Source organism: Dipodomys ordii, unplaced genomic scaffold, assembly GCF_000151885.1.
Source record: "Dipodomys ordii isolate 6190 unplaced genomic scaffold, Dord_2.0 Scaffold16, whole genome shotgun sequence".
Classification (NCBI taxonomy): Eukaryota; Metazoa; Chordata; class Mammalia; order Rodentia; family Heteromyidae; genus Dipodomys; species Dipodomys ordii.
Genome location: NW_012267232.1, coordinates 4,543,130 through 4,569,177, shown reverse-complemented (window position 1 = coordinate 4,569,177; position 26,048 = coordinate 4,543,130). Strand labels below are relative to the sequence as shown.

At 44.0% G+C, this 26,048-nt stretch overlaps 1 protein-coding gene across 1 annotated transcript in view; it reads right to left on the bottom strand.

The window, feature by feature from the left end:
• Positions 1-45: 45 nt before the first annotated feature.
• Nid2 (nidogen 2 (osteonidogen)) overlaps positions 46-26,048 on the bottom strand; it is a 69,372-nt gene continuing 43,369 nt past the window's right edge. Inside the window, exons 11-22 of the mRNA XM_013012321.1 lie at positions 25,131-25,259; positions 23,929-24,066; positions 16,476-16,595; positions 15,424-15,657; positions 11,105-11,326; positions 10,179-10,348; positions 7,239-7,368; positions 6,372-6,543; positions 4,460-4,617; positions 1,885-2,008; positions 913-1,025; positions 46-715 (exon numbers count right to left, since the gene is read on the bottom strand). Of these exons, the coding sequence (XP_012867775.1) occupies positions 705-715; positions 913-1,025; positions 1,885-2,008; positions 4,460-4,617; positions 6,372-6,543; positions 7,239-7,368; positions 10,179-10,348; positions 11,105-11,326; positions 15,424-15,657; positions 16,476-16,595; positions 23,929-24,066; positions 25,131-25,259 (1,721 nt within the window). The 3' untranslated portion in view covers positions 46-704. The remainder of the gene's footprint in view (positions 716-912; positions 1,026-1,884; positions 2,009-4,459; positions 4,618-6,371; positions 6,544-7,238; positions 7,369-10,178; positions 10,349-11,104; positions 11,327-15,423; positions 15,658-16,475; positions 16,596-23,928; positions 24,067-25,130; positions 25,260-26,048) is intronic.

Here is a 26,048-nt window from a genome sequence, read left to right as displayed (position 1 = left end):
TGACTATACCCAGCTTTGTCCTAGAAATAATATAGATCCTTAGACCACAGGAAAACTTAAAATATTTTATTGTAGTATCTAGGTAATTTGAGAATTGCTACATCTTTGGTATTTATAAATGTAATACTTTTAGTGGGTACTTTTGTAGAGGCACTTATGGGATGAGAAAATAAAAATGATTAATTGTAGCACCTTTTAATATAAATAGAAATGCACTGATGCAGAGGTAAAGAAAAAAAGTCATCTAACTTTGGCTGGGAATCTATAAATAAGTTGGTTCTTTCCCAGCAGTTCTGCATAATCTCTAACTACATTACATCATTGGTGATGTGCTTTCGTTTCTTGGCCAGAAAAAGAATCCATACCAAAATTCAGATTTAGAGTCCAAAACAAACTGGATCTTAAATGAATTTGAACTTTAAAATATGATATGTTTATAAAAAGTTGCTTTAATAAGCAACTATTAAAATTCATTACGTTTTTGTAAGCTTGCAAATAACCTTTGTTTAAAAAATACAGTAGTAAAGATTGAGGTATAAACTTTCACAAAATATACTTAGTCTTGTTGCACTAAAAAATGTTCATCTTATATATCTAGTAATTTCTAATGGCTAATTCCTTTTTCACTTTCTCTTCCTTTATAGTAATTTTCTTAGGGTCAGGATGCTGATTGTAAACTTCAAGTCTTCCTTTAGATTTCATAGTCATTTTCTTCCTGTGAGAGGAGAGAGCAGTGGTGAATTTTTGTAGCCAAGATGCAATACCAAGTCTTCATTTTGTCTATACCTAAGCTAGGTGGACTTTAGGTAGCATGGCCGTGGCAGCAGTGCTGGTGGCAGCATAGAATCAGTCACCATAGACAGCTCTTCCCTCCCCTGCTGGCCCGCAGACCCGCCCGACACATTCTTTTACCTGTTGGGCAGTAGGGATAAACTACAGTTATTCCGTAGAGGTGAGATCGCTGCTCTGGAAGGTACTCATCCGTGAATTCGCCACTGTGTCTATTCACTGATATCACACCATCCCTGGAAGCAGAAAGAAGAGTGAATCCAGAGTCAGTTTTTAAATCAGTTTAACCAGAGGGCTTTTGATTTATGACTTATTGTTCTTGTTCCCCTCAGATCTATTGAGTCAAAAACTTGGGATTGAACCCAGCAGTGTACATTGTAACAAGTCATCTGGCTAATGTTGGTGTCACAGGGAAGTTTTGAGAGCCATTGGTCTAAATCAATTGTTCTCAATCCTAGCTGCATTTGGAACCACACAAACTGTACTAAAGATAGACCACAAGGTGTCTGGGTCTTCTGGCACATCAGTTAAACCAAAGTTGTAGAGAATGAAGCCAAAGGACTTAGATTATGTTTTTTTAGGTCCAAGACTGGGACCTGAACTCAGTACCTCATGCTTTCATTGGATAGTGCTCTACCAACTGAGCCATGTCTCCAACCCCTGACATTTTTTTTTATTCTGTTAAAATATTTCACGTTTTCACTTGAGGGTTAAGTATTTTTGGCCTCAAAGGTATGTAGAAAAGTCCATAGTCTTCTTGGGAGGAGAGGGTTGCGGGGGGGCGGGGGTTAACTATCCAATAACTACCTTAGGGTACCACTTAAGGTAGTCCTTTCTGAAGAGCAGATTCTGATAAATATGCTTCCTTATATAGTTGATTACTAAATAGCTTTGCCAGTTTTAAAGCTCCCTGTGGGCAGTAACACCTTATTTCTGGGTGAAGTGAAAGGATGATTTCAACAGCAGTAAAACATGTAGAATGGTATCCATGAATAAGGAGCGATGAAACCATCCTCAGGACTTTACTAAAGTTACTTACTGGCTTCGGTACAAGAAGTGTGCATACCAAAGCCACTGGTCAGGTACCAGGCTCACCTTCTCCAGTCGGTGTGGTAAAAGTGATCTGCGTAGCTGATGATACTGAAGGGATAGTTGAGGTTGTTCTGGATTACACGCCTCCCAGTGCCATCAGGTAGTGTACACTCCAGTTTCTTGGTTCCTTTTAAAGCATACAAGGGGGAAATAGGAACTTTTCATGCCATAAGGGAAATAAAAATGCTTTGCCAGAAATGACAGTGGCAGAATTTTTTTCTCAAGATATCAAAGGCAGAATACGAAATGGGGCATTTTATTCCCCTTGCAGTCATAAAAACCAGCAACCCAATAATGTCCTGTTCTATTACTAGTCACTAGGTTTGCACATTCTCATTTTTTTAAATAGAAATTCAAACAATTATTTTAAGAAGAGATTACCTTTGCTAGTCTGGCTAAGTTTCTTCCAGAGATAAGCATTATAATTTGAAACCCTATCTCACAAATTGTTGAAAACAACAGTAAATAACTGCCCCAGATCTACAAGTATTCTTGTCTTAGTTACAGGAATAAACACAACTAAAAAGTTAACAATGCTATTTTCCAGTGTTAAGAAAGCAGTCTTGAAAATGTTGAAATGGCTAATGAATTCAAGGATTTCTAAGTTTCAAAATGCCTTAGGAGGAAATTTCAATTTCAGATAATTTTTATTGCAGGGTGTCTTGGAGCTTGAACTCAAACTATTCCTGAGTTTGTGCTGAAGGCTAGTGCTCTACCACCTGAGCCACAGCTGTACTTTCATCATTTTTCTGGTTAATTAGAGAAACAGTCTCACAGATTGTCCTGCCTGGGCTGGTTTTGAACCTTCTATCCTCAAATCTCAGCCTTTTGAGTAGCTAGAGTTACAGACATGGGCTACCTATGTCTGGCAATTTCAGATGTTTTTAAAAACTAAATGAGCCAGGCACCAGTGGCTAACACCTTTAACCTTAGTTACTCAGGAGGCTGAGATCTGAGGATTAAAGTTCAAAGCCAGCCCAGGCAGGAAAGTCAGGGAGACTTACATCCAATTAACAATCAGAAAGCTGGAAGTAGAGTTGTGGCTCAAAGTAGTACAGTGCTTGCTATCCTTGAGCACAAGAGCTCAGAGCACCCAAGCCCTGAGTTTAGGCCCCACAATCACCATCACCACCAAAAAAAGTAATGATAGCTGAGCTGCTGGTGGCTCACACCTCTAATCCTAGCTACTCAAGAAGCTGAGATCTGAGGATCACAGGTCAAAGCCACCCAGGGCAAGAAAGTCTATGAGACTTTCAACTAACTCCAATTAGCTACAAAAAAAAGGCAGAAACAGAGATGTGGCTCAATGTGGTAAATCACTAGCATTGAGCACAAAAGCCCAGGGACAGCACCCAATCCCTGGTCTCAGATACACACACACACACACACACACACACACACACACACTCCCTGGTCTCAGGACCAGCACACACACACACACACACAATATCCCTGGTCAGGACCAGCACACACACACACACTAATGCTTGGACAACAGGGTTGTGAAACTGGCCCATCTACATTAAAAACCTTTTTAATTAGATTCTTAAGTTCCAAAACAGCCTTTCATACAGTTCATTACAGTTCAAAACTGTAATTATGTAGCACCTTTCAGTTATTCTCATAATGAAAAGCATAGAAGAGAAATAGTCTCAGTATTAACTTGTATTCTGAAGGTACTGCAAAAAGAAGCCAACCTGCCACATCAAAGAATACCCTCAGCACCTGCAAGTATGAGTGGAAGGTTCTCATTTTGACTCCACAATAGAACAACCTGTTTGTTTACATTTGTCAAGTCAATGCTATTTTTTACTTTCTGATTTTTTTTGTTTCCTTGAAGTGAGTCTGTCTAGCCCAATCTGATCTCCAAACTCATGATCTTCCTGCCAATGTTTTGTTTAAATTAAAAGGTTTACCAAGTATGTTGGTCTGTTAAGCAATAAAAACTTAATACCAAGCCGGGCACCAGTGGCTCATGCCTATAATCCTAGCTACTCAGGACGCTGAGATCTGAGAATAGTGATTCAAAGACAACCCAGGGGGGCTGGGAAGGTGGCTCAGTGGTAAAGCGCTTGCCTTGCATGCATGAGGCCCTGGGTTCGATTCCTCAGCTCCACATAAGCAAAAAGAAAAAAGCCAGAAGTGGCGCTGTAGCTCAAGTGGTAGAGCACTAGCCTTGAGCTGAAGAGCTGAGGGACAGTGCCCAGGCCCAGAGTTCAGGCCCCACGACCGGACCAAAAAAAAAAAAGACAACCCAGGCAGGAAAGGGCAAGAAAGTTCCTCAGACTCTTATCTCCAATTAACCACCAGAAAACAGGAAGTGGCACTGTGGCTCAAGTGGTAGAGTACTTGCCTTGAGCTGAAGCGCTCAGGTATAGTGCCCAGGACTAGGCCCACAGTTCAAGCCCCATGACTGACAAACAAAACAACAACTTAATACCAAATTCAGCCATCCCTGCCCCTATCCAACCCACACCAAAAAGAAAAGTCATTGTAACTATTAAATGTTCTTCAAATGTTTAGCGATAGCACAGACTGTGTGATACTGTGATCTGGTTACATATTCTATTAGTGTTACCTGCATCTGCCCAGCAGAGGAGTTTGGAGAAAGGGTCAAAGGTTAATCCATTGGGTAATCCAATGTCTTTATTGACCAAGATTCTTCGGTTTTCTCCATCTAAAGAAGATGTTTCAATTTTAGGAGCTTCTCTGTTCCAGTCTGTCCAGTATAAGTTGCTGTAGATAAAATTTTTAAAAGATTGTAAAAGAATAGTTGTATAGGAACTAAGGCTGTAGCTGAATTGGAGAGCTACTGCCTAACAGTACAAAGCCCCTGGATTCAATCCCAAACATCATTAAGGGGAAAAATAATAGCGTGCAACTTGTAGTAAGCAGTATCCAAGATAGCCACTGTTAATTACCTTCTGGTACTCAGAGCCTGAAGCAATCCCCTGGAGTTTGGGCTAGATTTAGTGCCATGCTTACAGTGAATACCAGAATGGAAGAAGTGAGAGAATACCACTTCCAATGTTAAGATTTCAAAAACTGCCTTCTGTCTTGAGTGCCATCTTAGGCTCCCGCTGAGGGAAGGTAGATGCCAGGCTGTAAGCTGCCCTGTATAGAAACCCCCTGCCCAATGGCCAGCAAGAACATACTGGGGGCCACCAGAAGCACACAGGAAGCTGGGTGCCCGTAGTCCTAGCTACTCAGGGGGCTGAGATTTGAGGATCACAGTTTGAAGGCTGAGGAGGAAAGCCCATGAGACTCACTGCTAATGAACCACCACAAAAAACTGGAAGTGGCCCTGTAGCTCAAAGTGGTAGAGCACTAGGATTGAACAGAAAAGCTCAAGGTCAACTCTCAACGCCTTGAGTTCAATCCCCATGACTGATTCCCCACCCCCCTCAAAAAAAAAAAAAAAAAAAAGCTCACAGGAGTATGCTTAGCAGTGGTCCTATCAGTTAAGCCTTAAGATCACTGAAGCTTCGTCAGTATCTTTGTTGCAGACTTTTGAGACACTGCCAGAGATACTCAGTTAAAGTCTCACCCAGATTCCTGACTCACAGACACTGCTACAATAAATGTTGTCTTAAGCTGCAGTGTTTGTGGGCAATTAGTTACACACCATAGGCAACTAGTACACAGCCATGTGCTGCTTTTGTCTGCATCCTAAATTTTTCTGACAATTACAATTCTGTAGAAGTCACTAACACTCTGACATCCTTACCAAATGAAACTGTCCTAGAAACTCTTAATTTGCTGATTTGATTGGATTGGATCTTGAGCTTAGGGCCCAAAGAAATAGAATACTTGTTAGGAATTGCTAAGCAATAGAAACTACAGAGCCTATAGCAATTTAAACCAGGGATTACTGTGTGGAACTTTCTAGAGGAAAATCTCAGTTAACTGATAGCTGGCTCCCAGCTAAAGACACTGAGACATTGTACACGGCACCTTGTGTTGCCTTGTTAAATATACAAAGTAGTTAATGGGTGATGTCTAAAAAACAATTATCTTGTTAATTGGAAATACTCTTTTTTTTTTTTGGTCGGTCATGGGGCTTGAACTCTGGGCTTGGGCATTGTCTCTGTGCTCTTTAGCTCAAGGCAAGTGCTCTACTGCTTAAGCCACAGCATCACTTCTGGTTTTTTAGTGGTTTATTAGAGATAAGAGTTTCATGGACTGTTCTGCCCAGGCTGGCTTTGAATCATGATCCTCAGATCTCAGCCTCCTTAGTAGCTAGGATTACAGGCGTGAGCCACCAGCGCCCAGCCCAAATATTCTTATCTGTTGTATTTCCTTCCAAATACAATGAGAAATAGACTTTGCCATTGCCTACAACAGTGCCTGATACTTAGGACATCCTCAGTAAATATTTGTTAATGAGTGCATTTGAGTTTTTTCTCTCCTAACCCTTCCCAGAGTCTATTAAAAACTGAAGCTTTCAATGAGGATCTGTTAAGTATCAGAATTAGGGAAGCCCAGCTGACCCTCGGATTGGATCCACAGTGATGGCACGGGGGTTCACAAGATCTGTGTGGAAGAGGACCTTGCGCTGGGAGCCATCCAGCTGGGCCCTCTCTATCTTATCCAGGCCACTGTCTGTCCAGTACATTGTCCTACGGAAATGATCAATGGCAAGTCCTTCAGGGCTAATCAGACCTGCAAAAACAAAAGCAAAGGCAGGATTGGAACATTTGTGAAGCATGAGGGATGTGAAAACCTGCTGTATTTGAAAAGCTTACATGCACAAAACATGAGAGTTTCTAAAATCCCAAAGCCAAGTCAGTTTAAGAAGTGATCCTTTTGTCACTTTCTCCATCATCTCTAGCTTGGGGTGTGTGTGTGTGTGTGTGTGTGTGTGTGTGTGTGTGTGTGTAGAGAGAGAGAGAGACTTGGTGTGTGTGTGTGTATGTGACTCGTACCCTGCCACCAAGTCACACCTCCACATCCAGCGTTTTTGTGGTTAACTATAGGTAAGAATGTCACAGATTTCTCTGTTCAGACTGGCTTTGAGCCTTGATCCTCAGATCTCAGCCTCCTGAGTAGCTAGGATTACAAGCATCAGGCACCAGTGCCACATACAGTTTCTTGCATACTATCCTGATAGTACCTGACATCCATAGTGCTGGTGGCAGGTTGCATAAACTGTCACTCCCTGATACTTCCTGTGAGCTATATCTTTTGGGAAGGGATCATCTCCTGAGTGTCACCTCTTATCAACTTTTCACTCATGACACATGAAGGCGTTTGCTAATGGCCCAGAACTTAACCTCCCATTTCATGAAAACAAAGAAGAGACCGACACAACAGTAAGTGACTTAGTACCATGAAGTGAAATGAGTGAAGTTGCTGACCTGAATTAACAATAGTCTCAGGCTCTGCTCCCGGTTCCAAGCTCACACGGCTGATGGTCCGTCCAGCGACATCTGTCCAGTAGACCATCCTCTCCCGGCAGTCATAGTCAAGTCCCACAACTATGGACCCCTTCATGGGCCAAATCATAAGATTAGCAGAATTAAAATGCTTGAACTCTTATCCCCAAGTTCATGTTTGTGCATAGCTACAGTAAGCAACCCTGCATGGAGGTCTTGCAAGCAAGAGAGCAGACTAGTTGGACATGTGGGCAGTGGAGACCTCCCTAGGGTCATTGCAGTGCTTAGCCACTTAGTAACTCTATGACTCTACCATCAACGTGTGTGCCAACAAGTCCTCCCATCCTACCTACTTCACGTGGCTGCTACAAGAATTAATACCAGGCCAAGCACTGATGGCTCATACCTGTCATCCTAGCTACTCAGGAAGCTAAAGTCTGAGGATTGTAGTTCAAAATCAACCCAGGCAGACAAACCTAAAAGACTCTTATCTCCAATGAACTAGTGAAAAGCCAGAAGTGGAACTGTTACTCAAAATATTAAAGAGCCAGCCTTAAGTGAAAAAGCTTAGGGAATATTGCTCAGGCCGTGAGTTCAAGTCATAGGACCAGCAAAAAAATAAAAATCAATGTCATCAGTGCTTACCAAATGTCCTACTCAGTAATTGCTATACAGTGAGCCCCTCAAGTGCCATTATCCTTGGAAGTATAAACAATAATTTCATAAAAGAACTCAGCCCTCCTCCCCTCTCAGGGATGAGAGGAATCTCAGTCCTTAATATTGAATTAAAACTAAATCCTTTCAAATGTTACTGGCATTTTTTTGAAAGAGCCTTTCTAAAATCTGCCGACATATGCCAACAAAATCTCTTCTCCCCTCCCCGGTAAACAAGCTGAGATCCTTTTCCCACTTGAGGTGTAGTTATTCATTCCTAACCCCATATAAAGCAAATCATTCAGCTGTACTCTATTAAAAGAAAGTGTAGTTTAATGGGTTAAGGAACTGGGAAATTGCAGTCACCAAACCTTTGGCTAGTGGGTTGTCCTCCCCCTCATTATTACTAAATGACAGTCTTTTTTCAAAATGCCAAATCGGTGACATTCCTGATCTCCACACAGGACTTGCTTCATAAAGTTCCTAACCCAGATTCCTGTTCCAAGACAACCAGAAGATGTACAAAGCCAACTTCTAGAGGCCATCTGGCTGTCCCTGAGGTCAATTCAGTTCTCTCTTGCTTAACAAGCCTCCTGGGGCTTGGGTTGACTTAGCCTTTGAGACAGCACAAGAGACTTACTAACACCGTTTGGTTCCTGCAGAAAAGCTAGCAGTTTACATGGGGATACCTAAGGTGAATGATACTTTTACTTTAAAATTAAAAGGCCATTTGGGCTGGGCATGGTGGCTCATGCCTGAAATCCCAGCTACACAGAGAGCAGAGGGAAGAAAGCTGAGATGGGAGAATCAAGGTTCAAGGCCAGCCAGGCAAAGTTAGCCAGATCTTCTCTCTAAAGTCAAGCCAGGTTTGGTGGTGCACAGATCTTAGCAATCTCAGCTAATCAAGAGGAGAAGTAGGAGAATCAAGATCTGAATCTGATACCAAGCAGAAGCAAAAGTTCGTACCTGAAAAATTAACTAAGAAAAATAAACTAAAGCTTGGAGACAGGCTCAAATAGTAGAGTATCTGCTAGCAAGCATGAGGCTCTGAGTTCAAATTCAATGATGAAAGAGAGAAACAGAGAAAAGGGGAAGGAAGGGAAGGAGAAATAGGAGGGGAAGGAAAAATGAAAGAAAGAGCTGTCTTGGGCAAAAGTACACATTTATAAAGGCTTCTATGAACCCGAGGAATCATGGAACCCAGTTTGCTGGGTGGCAGGAGCCATGAATCTTAAAGGAAGAAAAAAAAACCTATCTTTCTCTGAACATTGGCTGCTTTTAAACTTTTTTGGAACCAAATAAATAGCACTAGAGTAAATACGAATAAGAACACTAGTCCTTTTCTCTCTCATGGCTGACAAACTATCCCTGGTTCTTTTCTCTCTCATGGATGACAAACTATTCCAAGTGTCAAGTTTAGAAATAGAATCATGGCTAAGGGGCATTCCTAGTCAAGCCTGAGGCCCTGAGTTCAAACTCCAATACTGCCAAAAAAGTAAAACAGGATCAGATGTTTTCCACTGTATGTATCAATGCCTTTGGGGGGAAAAGGAGGGGGTCTTTCTTTCTTTTTGTTCTCACTTTAAAGAAAAAGGAAAAAAAAAAAACAAAAACCTCCCAAATAGGGATGCTTTGGTCAGAGCTTGGAAAGTGGCAAGTATGTCCTAGGGAAAGCTGAAATTGTCCTTTCCCAGGAGTGAGTATACTCTCTCCAATTCTTCCTTATGAAGGAGTCAGGAAGTTTAGGAAAGAGGGGTGAGGAGGGGTGTCAAGAGTCATATGACCAAACTAGGAGGGCAGAGATGCAACAGAGATGCAACAGGTTTTATCTTTCCCTCGAGCTTCTCAATACATCACAGAAACCACATGTTATAGCCACCACCTCTTAGCTGTGACTCCAGAATGCCTGGGACCTAGAAAAAACCTTGAAGACTTGGGCAAGAGCCTGTCAATATTCCCTAGAATCACCAAACAGCCTTCACATCCCATCAACTCTACATTCCCTTTCCTCATATCTGAAACACCTTGAGCCCACAGGACAGAGCACCTGGGATGGGTCAGACATGGCTCCCAGCAATGGACAGCCCCCACGTCAGTAGTGGTGGCTCCAGGCCAGTGGAGACGGGTTGCAGCCCATAGCACTACAGGAATTCCTGACTCCACATTCCTCTTTGTCCAGTGGCACAATCTGCACCAGGCCCCACCCTGCACCAGCCCACTGTGCCAAGCCCCGCCCCACATCCCGTCCCTCAGGGAACTCCACTTTACATGCAGAGACAGCAGGGTCTTGGCTGCATCCTTCTGAAGCTGGGTGCCATTGAGGGGCAAGTGGCCGATCTGCTGGCCCTGAGCATAAAGCAGGAAGGTGCCCACAGATGGAGGGGTCACATCAGGCCGTGGTGTGGGCCGGACAATAGGGGGAGCAACGGTGGGTATACCTGCCATGGAAAGAAGGAGGTATGGGGAAGGAGGGAAGAGGAAACAAGGGGAGGGTGGGGACAAAGAAGTTACTTTCTCACATGCCAAAGCCTTCAAAACTATCAAAAGTTCGGTGCTGTAAACAGATGTGCCCCAGATGTTCTTCAAAGGAAATTCTCATTTCTGGGGCTTCAAGAATCCTTTATGTAAATCACTATCCATTACAATACAACACTTCCCTCACAGAAAAACCGAGTCTTTTCTTGTCCTTGTTTTTGAGGGGATAAAATTTCTTTGGGGGGGGGGCTGGGAAGGTGGCTCAGTGATAGAGTGCTTGCCTTGAAGGCCTGAGTTTGATTCCTTAGTACCACATAAGCAGAAAAAGCCAGAAGTGGCGCTGTGGCTCAAGCGGTAGAGTGCTAGCCTTGAGCTGAAGAGCTGAGGGACAGCGTCCTGGCCCAGAGTTCAGGCCCCACAACCAACAAAAAAAAAAATTCTTTGGGGCCCCAGGGTGACACAAGGATTGGCATAAGAAGGAAAAATTATGCAACATTAAAGTAAGTTCTAGGTGTTCTCATTTCAGAAATAGCTGAGTGACCAATTCAACACAAATCCGAATGGGCATCTTGGAATCTGGAGAACCAGATTATCAATGGACAAAGCATGTTGATGAAGTGACTTCTGTCTTTAGACCGGGTGACTCACAACTCCCCCAGCAATCTCTACACAGATGCCTAGGTGCCACTGAGGTGAGTTTGGGCTATACCTGTACTTACATGCGGGGGTGGTGCCTGGCTGAGAGCGTGTGCCCTGAACCTCTCTGCCATCTTTGTCCACACACCAGCAGAAGTCACTCTTCCCATGACACTGCAAGGGGATGAAGTGACCCAGGTCATCACACTGGGGCACATACTGGTCATCCCTGGGTGTGCCACCATAGTGCTCCAGCAAGTTTTCCCTCCAGCGCTCGCAGACCGTCCGAGGCCTCTGGGTAGGCTCTAAGCAAATGAGGAAACAAAGCCTTTGATTGGCAGCTAAAACAGAACGCTGCATAAAGTTCAAGGTTCCCACACCTGACCCTCTGCCCATCCTTCTACTAGTGTCCAGTAATGGGTTCTCAGCCAAGACCCTGGATATTTGCGGGTCCAGGGAGGCAGATAAGTTCTTCAAATGTTTTCTGTGAGAGTCTGGAGAAGAGCTCAGCTTAATGTCGCCCTGACTCAGGAAGAAGTGCCACCAAGGTCTGACCACATCAGGCTGAGCCACAGCACACAGCTTGCAGAGACAGACATCTTACTCAGGTCAGCAGAGGCCCACAGTAACACTGGCCTGTGGCCAGTGCACTCTGCAGAGAGTGCTTGTGCAGACTCTCTTTGGGGACTCAGTGGCCTATGTCATACTTTAAATGAATGGTTTTTCTTTACTACTTGCTTCAAGCTTCAAGACTCTGTGTTGAGTGGGTCAGCTTGAGTTTGGGTCAGCTTGAGTTTGGCCAGAGTATTATAGAAAGCACTGCTGGAAGTTGAAAGCAATGATGCCCACCTGCCACCCTTAAGACAGGGGAAGGCACAAGTAGGAGGTTCAGGCTGATCCTGGAGAGAGTCTACTTTGGAAATAATCAGTGGAAAATGGGCTGGAGATGTGGCAGAAGTGGTAGCACACATGCCTAACAAGTGTGAGGCAATGAATTCAATCTTCAGTATTGCAAAAAAAAGAAAAAGAAAAATTGCTGAAAGCCAGTCTGTTATTTGGCCCCCCGTATCTATTCTGTTAGAAAACTACATAGGATAAAAGCAAATTCTGGGCACCAGTGGCTCATGACTGTAATCCTATTCAGGAAGCTAAGACCTGGAGGACTACCATTCAACGGGAGATCTTATCTTCAACTAACTAGCAAAAATCGAGGCTGGAGGCATGGATCAAATGGTAGAGCTCCTGCTAAGCCAACAAGCCAAGCAAGCACAGGCCCTGTGTTAAAATCATGGTACTAGTCCAAACAAACAAAAGTGAAACAATGTAATTAATGTGCAGGGCATATAGTAGCATGCAACTTAAAATGCTTCAATTTCTAGAAGTTGTTTAGCCATCCATCCCCTGTGACTTTTCAAGGCAAAACCTTTCTCTGTAGTCTCTAGACTTCTGCTACCCTGGTGTCTCCTTTCTTCTTCAGCATCCACTCTTCCTGTTATCTCCCTCAGTTTCAAGTCCTGCTGACTTGTGTTACAGAGCCATTCCATCCCCACATATCACTCTGGGACCATTAAAGCTCTGTCCTAAATGTAGATGGCTGTGTGAAAAGACTGTTGAAATAAGTTGTCAATTTATGATTGGATAAACTAAAGGGCTGTAAATAAATATAGAAGGTAATTCTGCTTCCTTCTTAATTCTACAGCTCAAAAGTTATAGCCTGTAGGACTACACAGCCAAATATCTGCTTTCATGCATAACAGAAATCTCAGCATAAAACTAGAAAGCTGGGGGGGGGGGGTGGGAAGGTGGCTCAGTGGTAGAGCGCTTAGCCTGCATGCATGAGTCCCTGGGTTCCATTCCTCAGCACCACATAAGCAGAAAAAGCCAGAAGTGGCGCTATGGCTCAAGTGGTAGAGCGATAGCCTTGAGCTGAAGAGCTGAGGGACAGTGCCCAGGCCCAGAGTTCAGGCCCCATGACCGACAAAAAACAAACAAACTAGAAAGCTGGGGCCCCTGCCTTCTCCCATCAGATTTGATCCTCTCTTAATCTTTTCACTATCAGGAAATAGCACCTCCACTTTCCCATTGCTCAGACACAACCATCCTTAACTCTTCCACATCAGACATGTCAAAAAATTCTTGTCAGTTCTACTTTCAAAAGCATTGGGCCTATCTTCACTTCTCTCCACTTCTACCTGTCATCTTGTGCTAGATTCACTGCAACCACCTTTCCATTGGTCTTCCTGCTCTTGTCCTCCTGGGCCGTACACCTCCCTCTCTCTACACCAGTGTACACTCAACCAGAAGCCAGAGCTTCTGTACATTGAAAATACAAAGGCATTTGTGTTCCTTCCACTCCATTGTTCAAACCCCCTCTAGCAACTGCCAGAAACAGCTGGAAACATTGCAATAGGGCTTCAGCAGGCCAGGTCCTCTGGGAAGATAGTGAACCCCATCCTTATAGTACTGTTGCCATTTCTAGAGCTTGAACTCAGGGCTTTGAGCTCTCACTTGGTGTTTTTACTCAAGGCTGGCAGTCTACCACTTATGTCACACCTCCACTTCCAGCTTTTTGCTGGCTAACTGGAGGTAAGAGTTTCATTATTTCTTTTTTTTTCCTGCTTGGCTGGCTTTGAACTGTTATCCCTAGATCTTAGTCCTGAGTTGCTAAGACTACAGATGGGAACCACCTGCCTCTGGCTAAGACTCCCCAGCTTTGGGGGAAAAAGTGTCCTTCAGCTTGTACTGTAGCTCTGAGTCTTCATAGAAAAAGGTAGGATTCAGACTTCCTTATCCAAGGACTGGAAGTGACGAATGCTACTTTCTCAAACACTGTCATTCACACCTCAAAGCAGGATGCCCCACAGAGGCTTCCAACACCGCCTCACCCCACATTCTGAATTCCAAAGATTCATTCTTGGTTCAAGGAAGCCCCTGGCAAGGCACATTTCTTCGTGTAGAATGCAGATAGCCAGCTGAGTGAAGTTCTGGGAAATGAGTCTCCAGTCTCTATGTGGACACACTCCTCTTCCCTGCTATTGAAAGCTACTTCTCCATCCAACCATGGCTTCTTTCTCTTCTGCTTCTAATGGGCAGGGGCTTAAATATCCTGACATCTTGGGCACATGCCTGCTCCAGCTGACCCCATTATACAGATGAGACTAGTCAGAAATGGCAGATCAAGCCAAGCTGGTGCCAAGGGAGAAGTCAAAGCCATGGGAAAGGCTACACAAAACAATGTGTCCCTATTTTACTCATTAACTTCTCAGGCTGAATCATTGTCCTTAACACATGTTTGTCTTAATAAATTTAATAGAATTCTGAACTATTCCCTAAGGGATCTCCCAACCATCTGTTGTTGTTTTTTTTTTTCTTTTTCTTTTTTCAAATCTCAGCTGGAGGAGACCTTGAGTTTTGAAAAGAGAAGCCAAGAGTGAAACAGGACTCTCTGTAAAAATCTACTTCTAAAAACAGAAACACAGAGGGACTAGACATGTTGCTATGGACCATGCCATTACCAATTTTTACCTCTATGAAGCTTAGAATCACTAAAGTCCTGGTGGGAACAATTAAGATTGCTAGAGAATTCAAACCATTGGAAATTCTCTAGCTCTGATTCCTCACATACATTAAAAACCAAGATAATATGTTTGAAACTTTCTCAGTAATAAGAATGGATTTTTTTAAATAACCAGTTCCCAGATACAGGAAACATTTAGGCAAAAGCAGCTTCAAACTAACCCTTTGTTCTTCAGAATATAGTTCTTCCAGAATAAGTATGAAGAAGAAAGTTCTACCCAATCTCTAATTCCCCAAGGAGTAGAAAGCTGTCCTGGGTACCTACTGTTGTCATTAACTGTGAGCATTTAGTAACCATGTTTCACATTAACAGAGGGAGCACAGATGATAAAGGACACATTTGTCATGAGCATCTCAGATCTAAGATCCTACAAACACTGCTGAGGCAATGAGGTTCCTCATTTCTATATTGACTAGAGAGGAGTGGAGTTATCAGGTTAAAGAAAATTCATAGTTCTATGCTACTGACAGGCTTCATTCACACTGCTTCCTGCATCTGAATTAAATGAGAGGGTTATATAGGAAGAGAGGCTTCCTCTGGACAAAATGCTGGTCTGGTCCCATCTTCCAGCTCTCTGAGACCACTCACAATGGCCTCAGTTAGCTAGGGAACTCAGTCTTGTCTGGTACTTGACAAGGATCTAAGCAGCTGCAGTCCCAAGTCATCCAAGCATTCTCCCAGGGACAGAGGGCAAAGGATGGTAACCAGCCAGCTCTGAGTCCACATACACTAGGCTAGGTGATAAATCTCCTACGCCATCAGTGCCATTCTGCCTCTTGCAGCTGCACCCAAGCTGGTATGTGGTTTCTCTCCTAAGAGACTCACCTGGTGGTGGGCCACAGTGAGGTGGGGTAGAGCCAGGTGGAGTCTGGGTGCCAGGGACTTCGTGGCCATTAGAGTCCACACACCAGCAGAAGCCAGTGCTGCCGTGGCATTGCAGCGGCAGGAAGTTGCCCTGGTCATCGCACTGGGGGATGTGGAGTCGAGACCCAGGGTAGGCGTGCTGTGCTTGAGCATAGCGCTGCTGCTGTTCACAGGGCTTCAGGCCTGAGGTAGAGTCTTCCAGAACCAGAGCAGAGGAGACAAAAAGGAGAATGAGAACGTGACTGTAACATGTTTACTCTAATTTGCCACCAGGAAAGTCTCCTGTGCTAAGGAATGTTTTCTACCATGGGAAAACACCATAACATGGTGGGGGGGGGGGGGGGGGTTGGGAGGAGGTTTTCACAGTCCTGAATTCTCATTTTAGATTTGCCCTTGTCTATTTAGTTTGTGTCCTTAAGTCTCTTTAAATCTCTAGATAAATGAAACTGTAAGGGCAGCTCCCTCCTCAGCCCTTAGGGGCCTACTGCTGCCTAGATAAAATGAGCAGCAACCTGTGGAAATCTGCCCAACATCCCATGAGACTTCAGATAGAAGAAGTCAAACTCCATTTGTCCCCTGAAACTTGGAGGTAAGCTCTAAGAAGGACCAGGTCAATATCAGCCATACCGCTCGGTGCTAATCTAGTCCTCTGCAATGGGTGTCTACTATTGATGCTCTAGTATGCTATTAACTGAGAAGCTAATTAGATTCTCCTCACTGTTTTATCCAAAGACTATTCACTGAAGCGGAGCAGATCATTCATGCAGTAAACCAACCAGAACTGCCTTTAAGTAGGAAGAGAGATGGGTCCCTCTCTAGGTTTTCAAGAATGTTCACTACCAGTCATGTAGTAATAAAGTAGGCAGCAGGAGTAACTAAGGGGAAAATTTAAACCTCAAAGATCTACCCAATAAAGCCTCAAACCAGGCTAACTCAAAAGCAAGCAGCAAGAGAGAAAAAAAAAAACACTGAAGGAACTGGGTGATTCATGTGCCTAATTCTCGCAGCCTTACCAGGTGAGCACTGAAATCCATCTCCATGATATCCAGGTTGGCAACGGCAGGAGAAAGACCCAGGGGTATTGTAGCAAGTAGCAGCAGAGTGACATCTGTTTTCTGCACATTCATCAACATCTGCAGAGGTCAGCAACAAGGCCAGGGAATGGGGGTGGGGAGAGCATGACTTCACAGCACAGAACCTGTAAGACTACAGTCTACAGATACAACCTGTTTGATTGACTACAGTCTCTGTACATGGGGACCAACAAGGTACCAACTACAGAAGGTCTTTGATGAGCACAGAAATGCTAAAACCTAGAAGTATGCTTATACCAGGAAAAACCAAATCTAAGAACATATGAGTTAATATATGAGACTCAGAATGTTCAGTGGAGAAATCAAACATGTGGTTACTCACAGATAAAAATATCCTGCAGAATATTTCTACAGGAGCTCTCATCTACAGTGAATTCCAGGATGTTATTACCTTTGAACTAACCTTTAGACTATAAATCATTAATTTCCTTTTGGGACGACAACAATAAAGATAAATATAGGCAACAATAGTTTTTATTCCCTGTACTGTTGGTGCTGTTTCCCTATACCATTCATGTAGAGATGCCAAGGGCCCACATGCAGCCCCAAATACTTTTTCAACTAAGTTGAAGCACACTCAGTCTTGCCTAGTAAATCAGGAAACTGTGAGACTCATCTCCAATTGACTACCAAAAATCTAGATGTGAAGCTGTGGCTCAAGTAGCAGAGCATCAACCTTGAGGGAAAAGACCAAGTGAAAATGCGAGGCTTCCTGAGTTCAAGCCCCAGAACCAGCACACACACACACACACACACACACACACACACACACACACACACACGGTTTCCTGAGTTCAAGCCCCAGAACCAGCACACACACACACACAGAGAACAAGCCTAAATTTGTCAGGCATATTAAACAATTGTAACCTCTGTGCTCTCTATATTACAACCTAAGGATTTGCATTACCCTATTTCTCAAAACTACAAATCCTCACACTTCAAACAAAAAGCAGATGCATATCCATTTTTATGTTATTTATTGCAATTGGCCCATGCTGCCAAAAGGAAATCACTCACCTCACTCCCTCACCTAAAAAAAGAAACTCTGGGAGTGGGATTGTTAAAAGTCCCCACAGATGTGATAAGCTGCCTTAATAGAGGAAGCCGTCCAGAGTTTTTAAAAAGAAAAGATAAACAAATGGTCCAATTCTGATCTAGACTTGACAAAGCAACACAAAGCATGAGTCACATCTACAATGACTAGAATTTTTCTTTTGGGGAGGGAGGATTGGTCATGGGGCTTAAACTTGGGGCTTGGGAGCTGACCCTGAGCTTTTTTGCTCAAGGCTAGTGCTCTACCACTTTGAGCCACAGCTCCACTTTTGGTTTTCTAGTGGTTAACTGAAGAAGAGAGTTTCATAGACTTTCCTGCCTGGGCTAGCTTTGAACTATGACACTCAGATCTCAACCTCCTGCATAGTTTAGGAATACAGGCATGAGCCATGAATACCCGATTTAGAATTTTTTTAATAGAAAAAATATGTAAAAAATAAAAAATAGAAAAAAGAGATAACCAGTAAGCAACCTAGAAATAGGAGTTGTGTCTAATATGGTAGCACCTAGCACAATACCTCAGCATGGGAAGCTAGAGGTTTACCACTAGAATGGATCAGGTGTAAAATGGGCCTAGAACTGGGATGGCTCCTTACCCAGCCTCTTATGATCTAGATGAAGTTCATCTAGGGTTATTTCCCTCCTTCCCATTCCTGGCTCTGGCCACACCCCCATGGAGCCACCCTCTAAGGTGCTTTCTTAGATACCACCTAACAGACAAGTAGCACACTACACAGGCATTCTCTTCCTTGACTTTGCAATTAGCAAATTAGCATGCTGCTTATCTTCTGCCTCTGGAAATCAGTGGACGTGTATATCAGCTCTTTTGTGTTCAAAAGAATCCTTAAATGCTCCACATAACTAAGCCTAATTCCATCCAGAGAAGCTCTTCCAGGGTGAGCAATTGGCTTTCCTGATCATCTACATCTCACCTAGCAAGACAGAAAGAGGGTGATACCTTATCTGCAAAGTCAGAAACAAACAAGGTGTTCTGGTTAGCTCCTTGATGACACAAAAATCAACCAGTATTGGCAACCAGTATTTTGACTGGCTGTTTCTTCAGCAGAACAGCTGAAATGCCCAGGTGGACAAAGCCGATGACAATCCTGTTCCTTGGGCCTAGAAGAGGCTATAAAAATGAGTTGTAAAACCAAAGCTGTAAAAATTACCATGCAGCCAAATGCAGGAAATTAAAGCTATTGACAAAACATATGCTTGCTAAAAGTACTCCTCACAGTAACAGGAACCCCAAGCAATGGCAGGAAGGAGGGGTTCCTGAGAGGTTTATTTCTGAGCCCAGGGAACAGTTTCTGATGATTATTTTTAAAACAAGGGAAAGGGGTTTCCCCAAAGCTACTAAGGCTTGGATGTCAGCAAAGCCCAGGGCCTAGAGATGCAGACCCAATCTCTAAGACCAGCCAATCTCCCCGGAGGAGCTCAGAGGTGCTACTACCATCAGGGCAGACACCAAGGTCATATAGATAAAAGAGACTGTTAGAAGTAACCAGAAAGACAAGAACCAGCCTGGAGAGATGAAGTTATCTCTGATCCCTAAGGCTTGAGAACTATGGCCATCACCTCCTCCTTGAAGGACCTCAGGTCATGATAGAAAATTCCAGTCCAGTCAGGAGCTCTAGGGCTTAAGCTCAGAGCCAGTGGTGGTGTCTCCTCAGAGGCACAAACACTGGGGGGTGGGGCTTGGAGGAAGCCAGGGTGTCAGCTTAAAGGAAAAAAAGGTTTCCCTATTTCACAGATGTGGAAGGACTTTCAGGCCCTTGACAAAGAAGCTTTCTTGCAGGGCACCAGTGGCTCTTGCCTGTTATCCTAGCTACCCAGGAGGCTGAGATCTGAAGACTAAGGTTTCCAAGGCAGCCCAGGCTGGACAGATTTAGATCTCTAAATAATTGTCCAAAATTTAAAAAAAAAAAAAAAAGGACTGGAAAGGTGGCTCAGAGGTAGAGCACTTGCCTCATATACATGAGGCCCTGGGTTGATTCCTTAGCACCACATAAGCAGAAAAGGCCAGAAGTGGTACTGTGGCTCAAGTGGTAGAGCGCTAGCCTTGAGCTGAAGAGCTGAGGGACAGCGCCCAGGCCTAGAGTTCAAGCCCCACGACGACCAGAAAAAAACGCAGAAGTGATGGCTCAAGTGGTAGAGTGCTAGGCCTTGAGCAAAAAAAACCTCAGGGACAGCATCTAGACCCTAAGTTCAAGCTCTAGGACTGGTGCATGCACACACACACACACACACACACACACACACACACACACAAACACACTATAAAAAAAAACTTTCTTTGTTGTGGGGGTGGGTGGGGAGGGGGAAAAACTCCAACTATACTTGGTCAGTGTCTGGGAGACAGATACCAATTCAAGGGCATTAGAGGAAGCGCAGTGCCCAACATAATTCTCCAGGCTCCAACATAATTCTCTCCTCTCTATCACTTATTAAGCTCCTAAAGAACCTGTTTGGAAAATGTGAGCTCCACTTGGAGCTCACGCTTTGATGCTATGATAGCCTTCCCTCTGAATAGAGCCATCTGGACACACTTAGAAACAGCCATTGAACTCTAGCCGCCCCCCCCCCCACTACCCATTTGCTGAATTTTCAGCCCAATGTAATTGCCTGTGGCCAATTAATCTTGATCTCCCCCATGGAACCACAGGTCCTTGCTCTCACTCTCTGTACTCTGTCTAGTCACGCACCCTGCTGGTTGTGTTCCTGTGGCCTGTGGAGTACTCCCCAGGACCTGTAAGCACTCAGCATGCCTTACCCAACATCTACAGTAGGAGTACAGAATGAGAATCTGAGAGCAGAATGTGAGTGTCTCCGCTCCTTCCACTCCTGGGCAATGACTGCTCTGGGTAACAGGCCATCTGTACCCCAGTTTCCTCAACTCATACGTGCCGCTCCCTGTGAGTGTTCCAACACGAGACAATCTGCTTTTGCACCAGAAGGACAAATGTGCCTGAGAACTAGCCAATACACGCTAGTACAGGGTTGAAATCTCTCCAGATGGAGGGAAGCTGGAGAAGATTTACGTCTATTTGGATAAAAGCCTCCGGCTAGTGACTCAAACTGGACTGAGAACCCAAATCCAAATGTAGATTTTTCAGGAAGTCATAGCTATGGCTGGAGAAAAGCCCACACCTCCTCTTATGGAGTCAAAACGTGTATGTGCTTCAAGAAGGAACACATCCCACCAAACAGGGCTTCCTCAAAGATGCCTGGCTCACTAAGACACACACTATGAAATCACACATACACACACACACACACCCCTATATAATAATACATGTATAGATATTACTTCCAGGTATAAATATCTTGGAAGGAGCCCGATGCTGGTGGCTCACACTTGTAATCCTAGCTACTATGGAGGCTGAGATCAGAGGATCACTGCTCAAACCCAGCTTGGGCAGGAAATTCTGTGAGACTCTTATCTCCAATTAACCACCAGAAAACCAGAAGTAGAGCTGTGGTTCAAAGTGGTAGAGCACTAGCCTTGAGCACAGAAAAACTCAAGGACAGTGCCCAGGCCCTGAGTTCTAGCCCCATGGCTGACAAAAAATAATAAAATAAAATAAAAATAAAAACTAAGTCCTGGAAGGTACTTTCATGATTAGCCAGATATATCAGGGTCTTTATGAAAACGACTATTCCATCTTGACTGCCCCACAATCTAAAACGCTACCTGATCCCTAACACATGACGTGTGCATGGCCTCATCTAATCCCCTTCCCTTTGTAGCTTGTTTATAACCCACACAAGAAAGCCACACACTAAGGGTTGCCACGTTTGAGATGATGACTTCATCTTGCTGGCAGGTTTGTCTTGCTGGCTTTAATAAAGCAAGCTGTCCTGTTAAGAGAGGCCCATGTGGCAAGAAATGGGAGGCTGGCAACAGCCAACAAAGGAACTGAGAGGCTCTCCATTCAGTAGTGCAGATGCCCATCGATTCCCATCGATGCCCAGGAAAGGCGCCTTCGCCATGAAGCTGTCAGGGAAGTCCATCTGCCAGACACCTTGCTACAGAGCTCAGGCTATGCCACACCCAGGCCCCTGACGCACAGGTAACCTGTGTGTCTTATTTCAAATTACTACATTTCCAGGTCATCTGCAGCCACAACTGTTAACTGGGGAAGCAAATGATGAGGTTAGCATGTTTGTGGGTTCCAGAGGAAATCCAAAAAGTAGAAGACCCAGAGATAAAAGAGGGACCACTGCAAGTGAAAGAAATGAGAGAGCAACAATAACCCCCAATAGCAATAACCTAAAACTCCAAACATGCAAAATTTCAGGATTTTAACATGATCGCAGAAGGGAACCAAAGTCTTGCAGGACAAACGGAAAGAGAAAATTATTATTATTATTTTTTTTTTTTGCTGGTCGTGGACCTGAACTCTGGGCCTAGGCACTATCCCTCAGCTGTTCAGCTCAAGGCAAGCAAGCGCTCTACTGCTTGAGCCACAGTGCCACTTCCGGCTTTTTCTGTTTATGTGGTGCTGAGGAATCGAACCCAGGGCCTTATGCATGCAAGGCAAGCACTCTACCACTGAGCCACCTTCCCAGCCCGAGAAAATGATTTTAGAAGAGATTAAAGAAACACCTAACCTAAACTAGGGTGTGGTTACTGATACTGACTACAGATAGGCTGCAATTAATTTCTAGTAGTCAAAAAATGGATAGTTAAGGAACTAAATATCTTAAAAGTATCTTTTTTGCTTTTTTTGGCCAGTACTAGGGGTTTGGAGTTCAGTCCCTGGGCACTATCCTTTAGCTTTTTCACTCAAAGCTGGTACTCTACCACTTGAGCCACAGCTCCACTTCTGACTTCTTACTGGTTAACTGGAGATAAAAGACTCATGGACTTTCCTGCCTGTGTTGGCTTCAAACCTTGATCCTCAGATCTCAGCCACCTAAGTAGCTAAGATAGCAGGTGTGAACTACTGGTGCCTAGCTAAAAGTATCATGTTCACAAGCTACCAGATGTTTATTATGCAACCTCATTATGGAAAAGAGTTTTGCTCTCCAGGAATTCTGCATTCTTACAGCTGAGAGTGGATAAAATCAGACTGAATAAGGGCACCAGAGTATAAAAGGCATTATTCCCATATTATTCTCTTCCTGACCCTCACACATATACAAGGTATTCCCCACCTATAATAAATATAGCCATTCCAGATGGTGGGAGGGGGGACTGGGTGCACTAGAGATACAATGTGTACCTTAAGTTTCAACACCTCCTCTCTGAAATTTCTTCCAGACTTCACACAATGAAGTTTAGCACATAAAAGCACTCAACTAGAATGCAAAAATATGTCAGAAATAATGTGAGGCTGTTGGGACTAGACATAACTCTTTCTGTATAAATGTTCATGAAACTAGACCAGTAGTGCCTTAATAGAGAGGCTATTCAGTAGAGCAACATGAACACGAGTGGACAATCAGATGGAAACTCAGCTTCATGTCAGTGACACATGAACACGAGTGGATAATCAGAAGGAAACTCAGCTTCATGTCAGTGACACACAGTTATGGTGAAGTGAGGGGGAGGAAGAGGATGGTTGAGAAAGCAGTGAAGCTGGGAAAGGAGAACAAAAACCTAAAAGGAAAATTCCCCCCTTTTCTTAGAATTGCTGTTTCCATCTGCCACCATTCACAGGGGCCTACTCAGCTCACATGCTCACTCTTGGGAGCTTAAAAAAAAATTATAGTTATACAAAGGGGTTTCAATTCAATAAGCCATAATATGAGCACAAAGTATCTTGATCACTGTCTCCCCTTCCATCGCTTTCCCTCATCTCTCCCTCTCCATATACTCAAATTCCACAGTTCCACTTTTACATAAGGTACATTGACTATATCATGGTTTCATTTGCCCACTCCTTCTCTCTCCATTTGCGTGCCCCTCCTCCTTACCCTCCCTGTCCCCCAACAAAACAGGCTCATCTTCCTGGCTCCCAGGAGCTACTAAGCAGATCAAGATAGCATGGCCCCCTCCTCCTCACCAGATGTTTAATGGACAGGCCTACTTAGAACAGACAGTGAGTCCCACCAGCCTACCCTAGCTCCAAGGAACAGAAGGCCACAAGCTGGCAGTGGTCACCCACACCAGGAATCTCTTCTCCCAGGATGACCACATGCACTAGCTGATCCAGGCCCACAGAAATCACCCTGGGCCTCCCTCCCTTCTGATTCTACAGAGCTCTTTTCTCTTTTGCCAATTCCAAGGCTACCTGAGGCAAAGAAGAGAGATGGTTCCTGGGAGCAAGATGACAGTCTATCCTGCTCAAGTCTGACCACAGGTACTTACCAGAACACTGGTGCCCACTGCCAGTATAACCTGGCAGGCAGGCACAGCTGAAAGTGCTCCCCCCATGGTGAATGCACCGGGCCTGTCCAGCACAGGTGTGACTGCCATCCTCGCAAGGGTTGGGAGGTGGGACAATCACTGCAAAAAGAAAGACAGCCAAGAGATCAGGCCTGAGAGTCGGTGAGGCTTACTCCTCACAGCACCAGCAGCTGACCTGAGACGCTCGAGAATGCAGGTTCTAGGGGCCACTAAGGGCAGAATCTCAACTGAGCGAGAGTCCTCCTACACCATTCACAAGCATAGCAGAACTAGAGAGGTGCTGCTGTCCTTTTAAAACACTAGGCATGAAAATCAGTCATTCAAGCATAACAATCCAGAGTATGTGTGCACGAACACACACACACACACACACACACACACAGAGGAGTTTCTACTGTCTCCAGTGTTTTGTTATACCACTGGATTAAACCATGTAATTTCTCTATTTTATCTAGCTCCATCAACCAGATGAACTGAAGATGTCTAGAGTTCTTTTGGATCCATTCTTAAGTCTGAAGTGTGTTTTGGAACATCCTAGAAAGGGCATATTTACTATGGATGGGGCTTTTTGCCTCATGACATGGGAGTACATCATTTTTTTAAAAAGATAATCTATATTATATAGCCCAGTTTGGCCTCAAACTCAATCTTCCTGCCTTAGCCTCCCAAGTGCTGGGACTACAGGTATGTACTATTATGCTAGTCTGGGACAAGCTCCTTTGAATTTACAAATCTACCTCATTCTAAACTGAGGACTATATAGTCCTGTTTGGTACCAGGAACTGAACTGTGGAACTGTGGCACTTAGAGGGGGGGAGGGGGCGTGGGGAGGGGAGAATGACAGAAGGGGTGACAATGATCAAGATATGAGATGGTCTCTCACATACTGGATTGTTGCCAATCTTGTGTTATATCATGAGGCTAAGAATCCCAACTGAGGAGAGCTACCTCCAGTAACTCAACACCATAAATATTTAGTGGGAGGAAAACCATGATGTTAAACCAATTTATGGGGCCAAGCTGAAGAGAAACCTTGAGTTCTATCCATTTATAATGAGTTTTCACATGGCTGAGCTTCTGCACAGCACAAGTGGAAAGGACAATGAAGAAAAGAGCAGGATACATCACCATTTTGGCTGAAGACAAATGAGCTGGATACTCACAGGTGCAAGAGCGCTGGTCACCAGCGAGCTCATAGCCACTACGGCATTCACACCTGTAGCTTCCCAGCAAGTTGATACATACAGAATTGGGGCCACAGTGATGGAAGCCAGTTGCACATTCATTTACATCTAAGAAGAAATGAGAACAGGAAAGTGCTCAAGCACTCCAGAAGATGAAGGTCTCAAGACATAGTTTTCTCAGCATGGTAAGGCCTCAGTGGGACTAAAACAGGAGTTAAAACAGGATTTACTTTTCTTTATTGGCAGTATTGGGTTTTGAACCCAAAGCTTTGCTCTTGTTAGAAAGGTGTTCCACCACTGGAGTCATACCTCCAGCCCTTTTTGCTTTCATTATTTTTCACACAGGGTCTCACACTTTTTGTCAAGGCTGGCCTTGAACCATGATATTCCTGATCTTAGTCTTCTGATGGCTAGGATTACAGATGTGAGCCACAGTGCCCCACTTTTAACAGGATTTTTAAGCATCAGGTATGAATGCAAGTTTCAGATCATTAGCTGTAATAAAATTTATTTCAAGACTTTTGAGGGTCACAGGGAGGATTTTTCAATAATCAGTCTAAGAATTCTTTACATATTAAAAAGTAGGTATTTAGAAGAAAAACACTAGCCAGGTATCAGTAGCTCATACCTATAATCTTAGCTATTCATAAGGCTGAGACCTGAGGACTACAGTTCAAAGCCAATTCAGGCTGGAAGACCTGTGACTCTTATCTCCAATTAACCTCCATAAAGATGAAAGTGAAGCTGTGGTTCAAGTAGTAGAGTGTCCAGGCCCTGAGTTCAAATGCCAGTATCAGAAAAGAAAGAGACAGAGGGGAGGAAAGACAGACAAGACAGACAAGACAGACAGAGAATATATGGGACTGTGAAAACATAGAAGCTGTTGAATAATAAGGG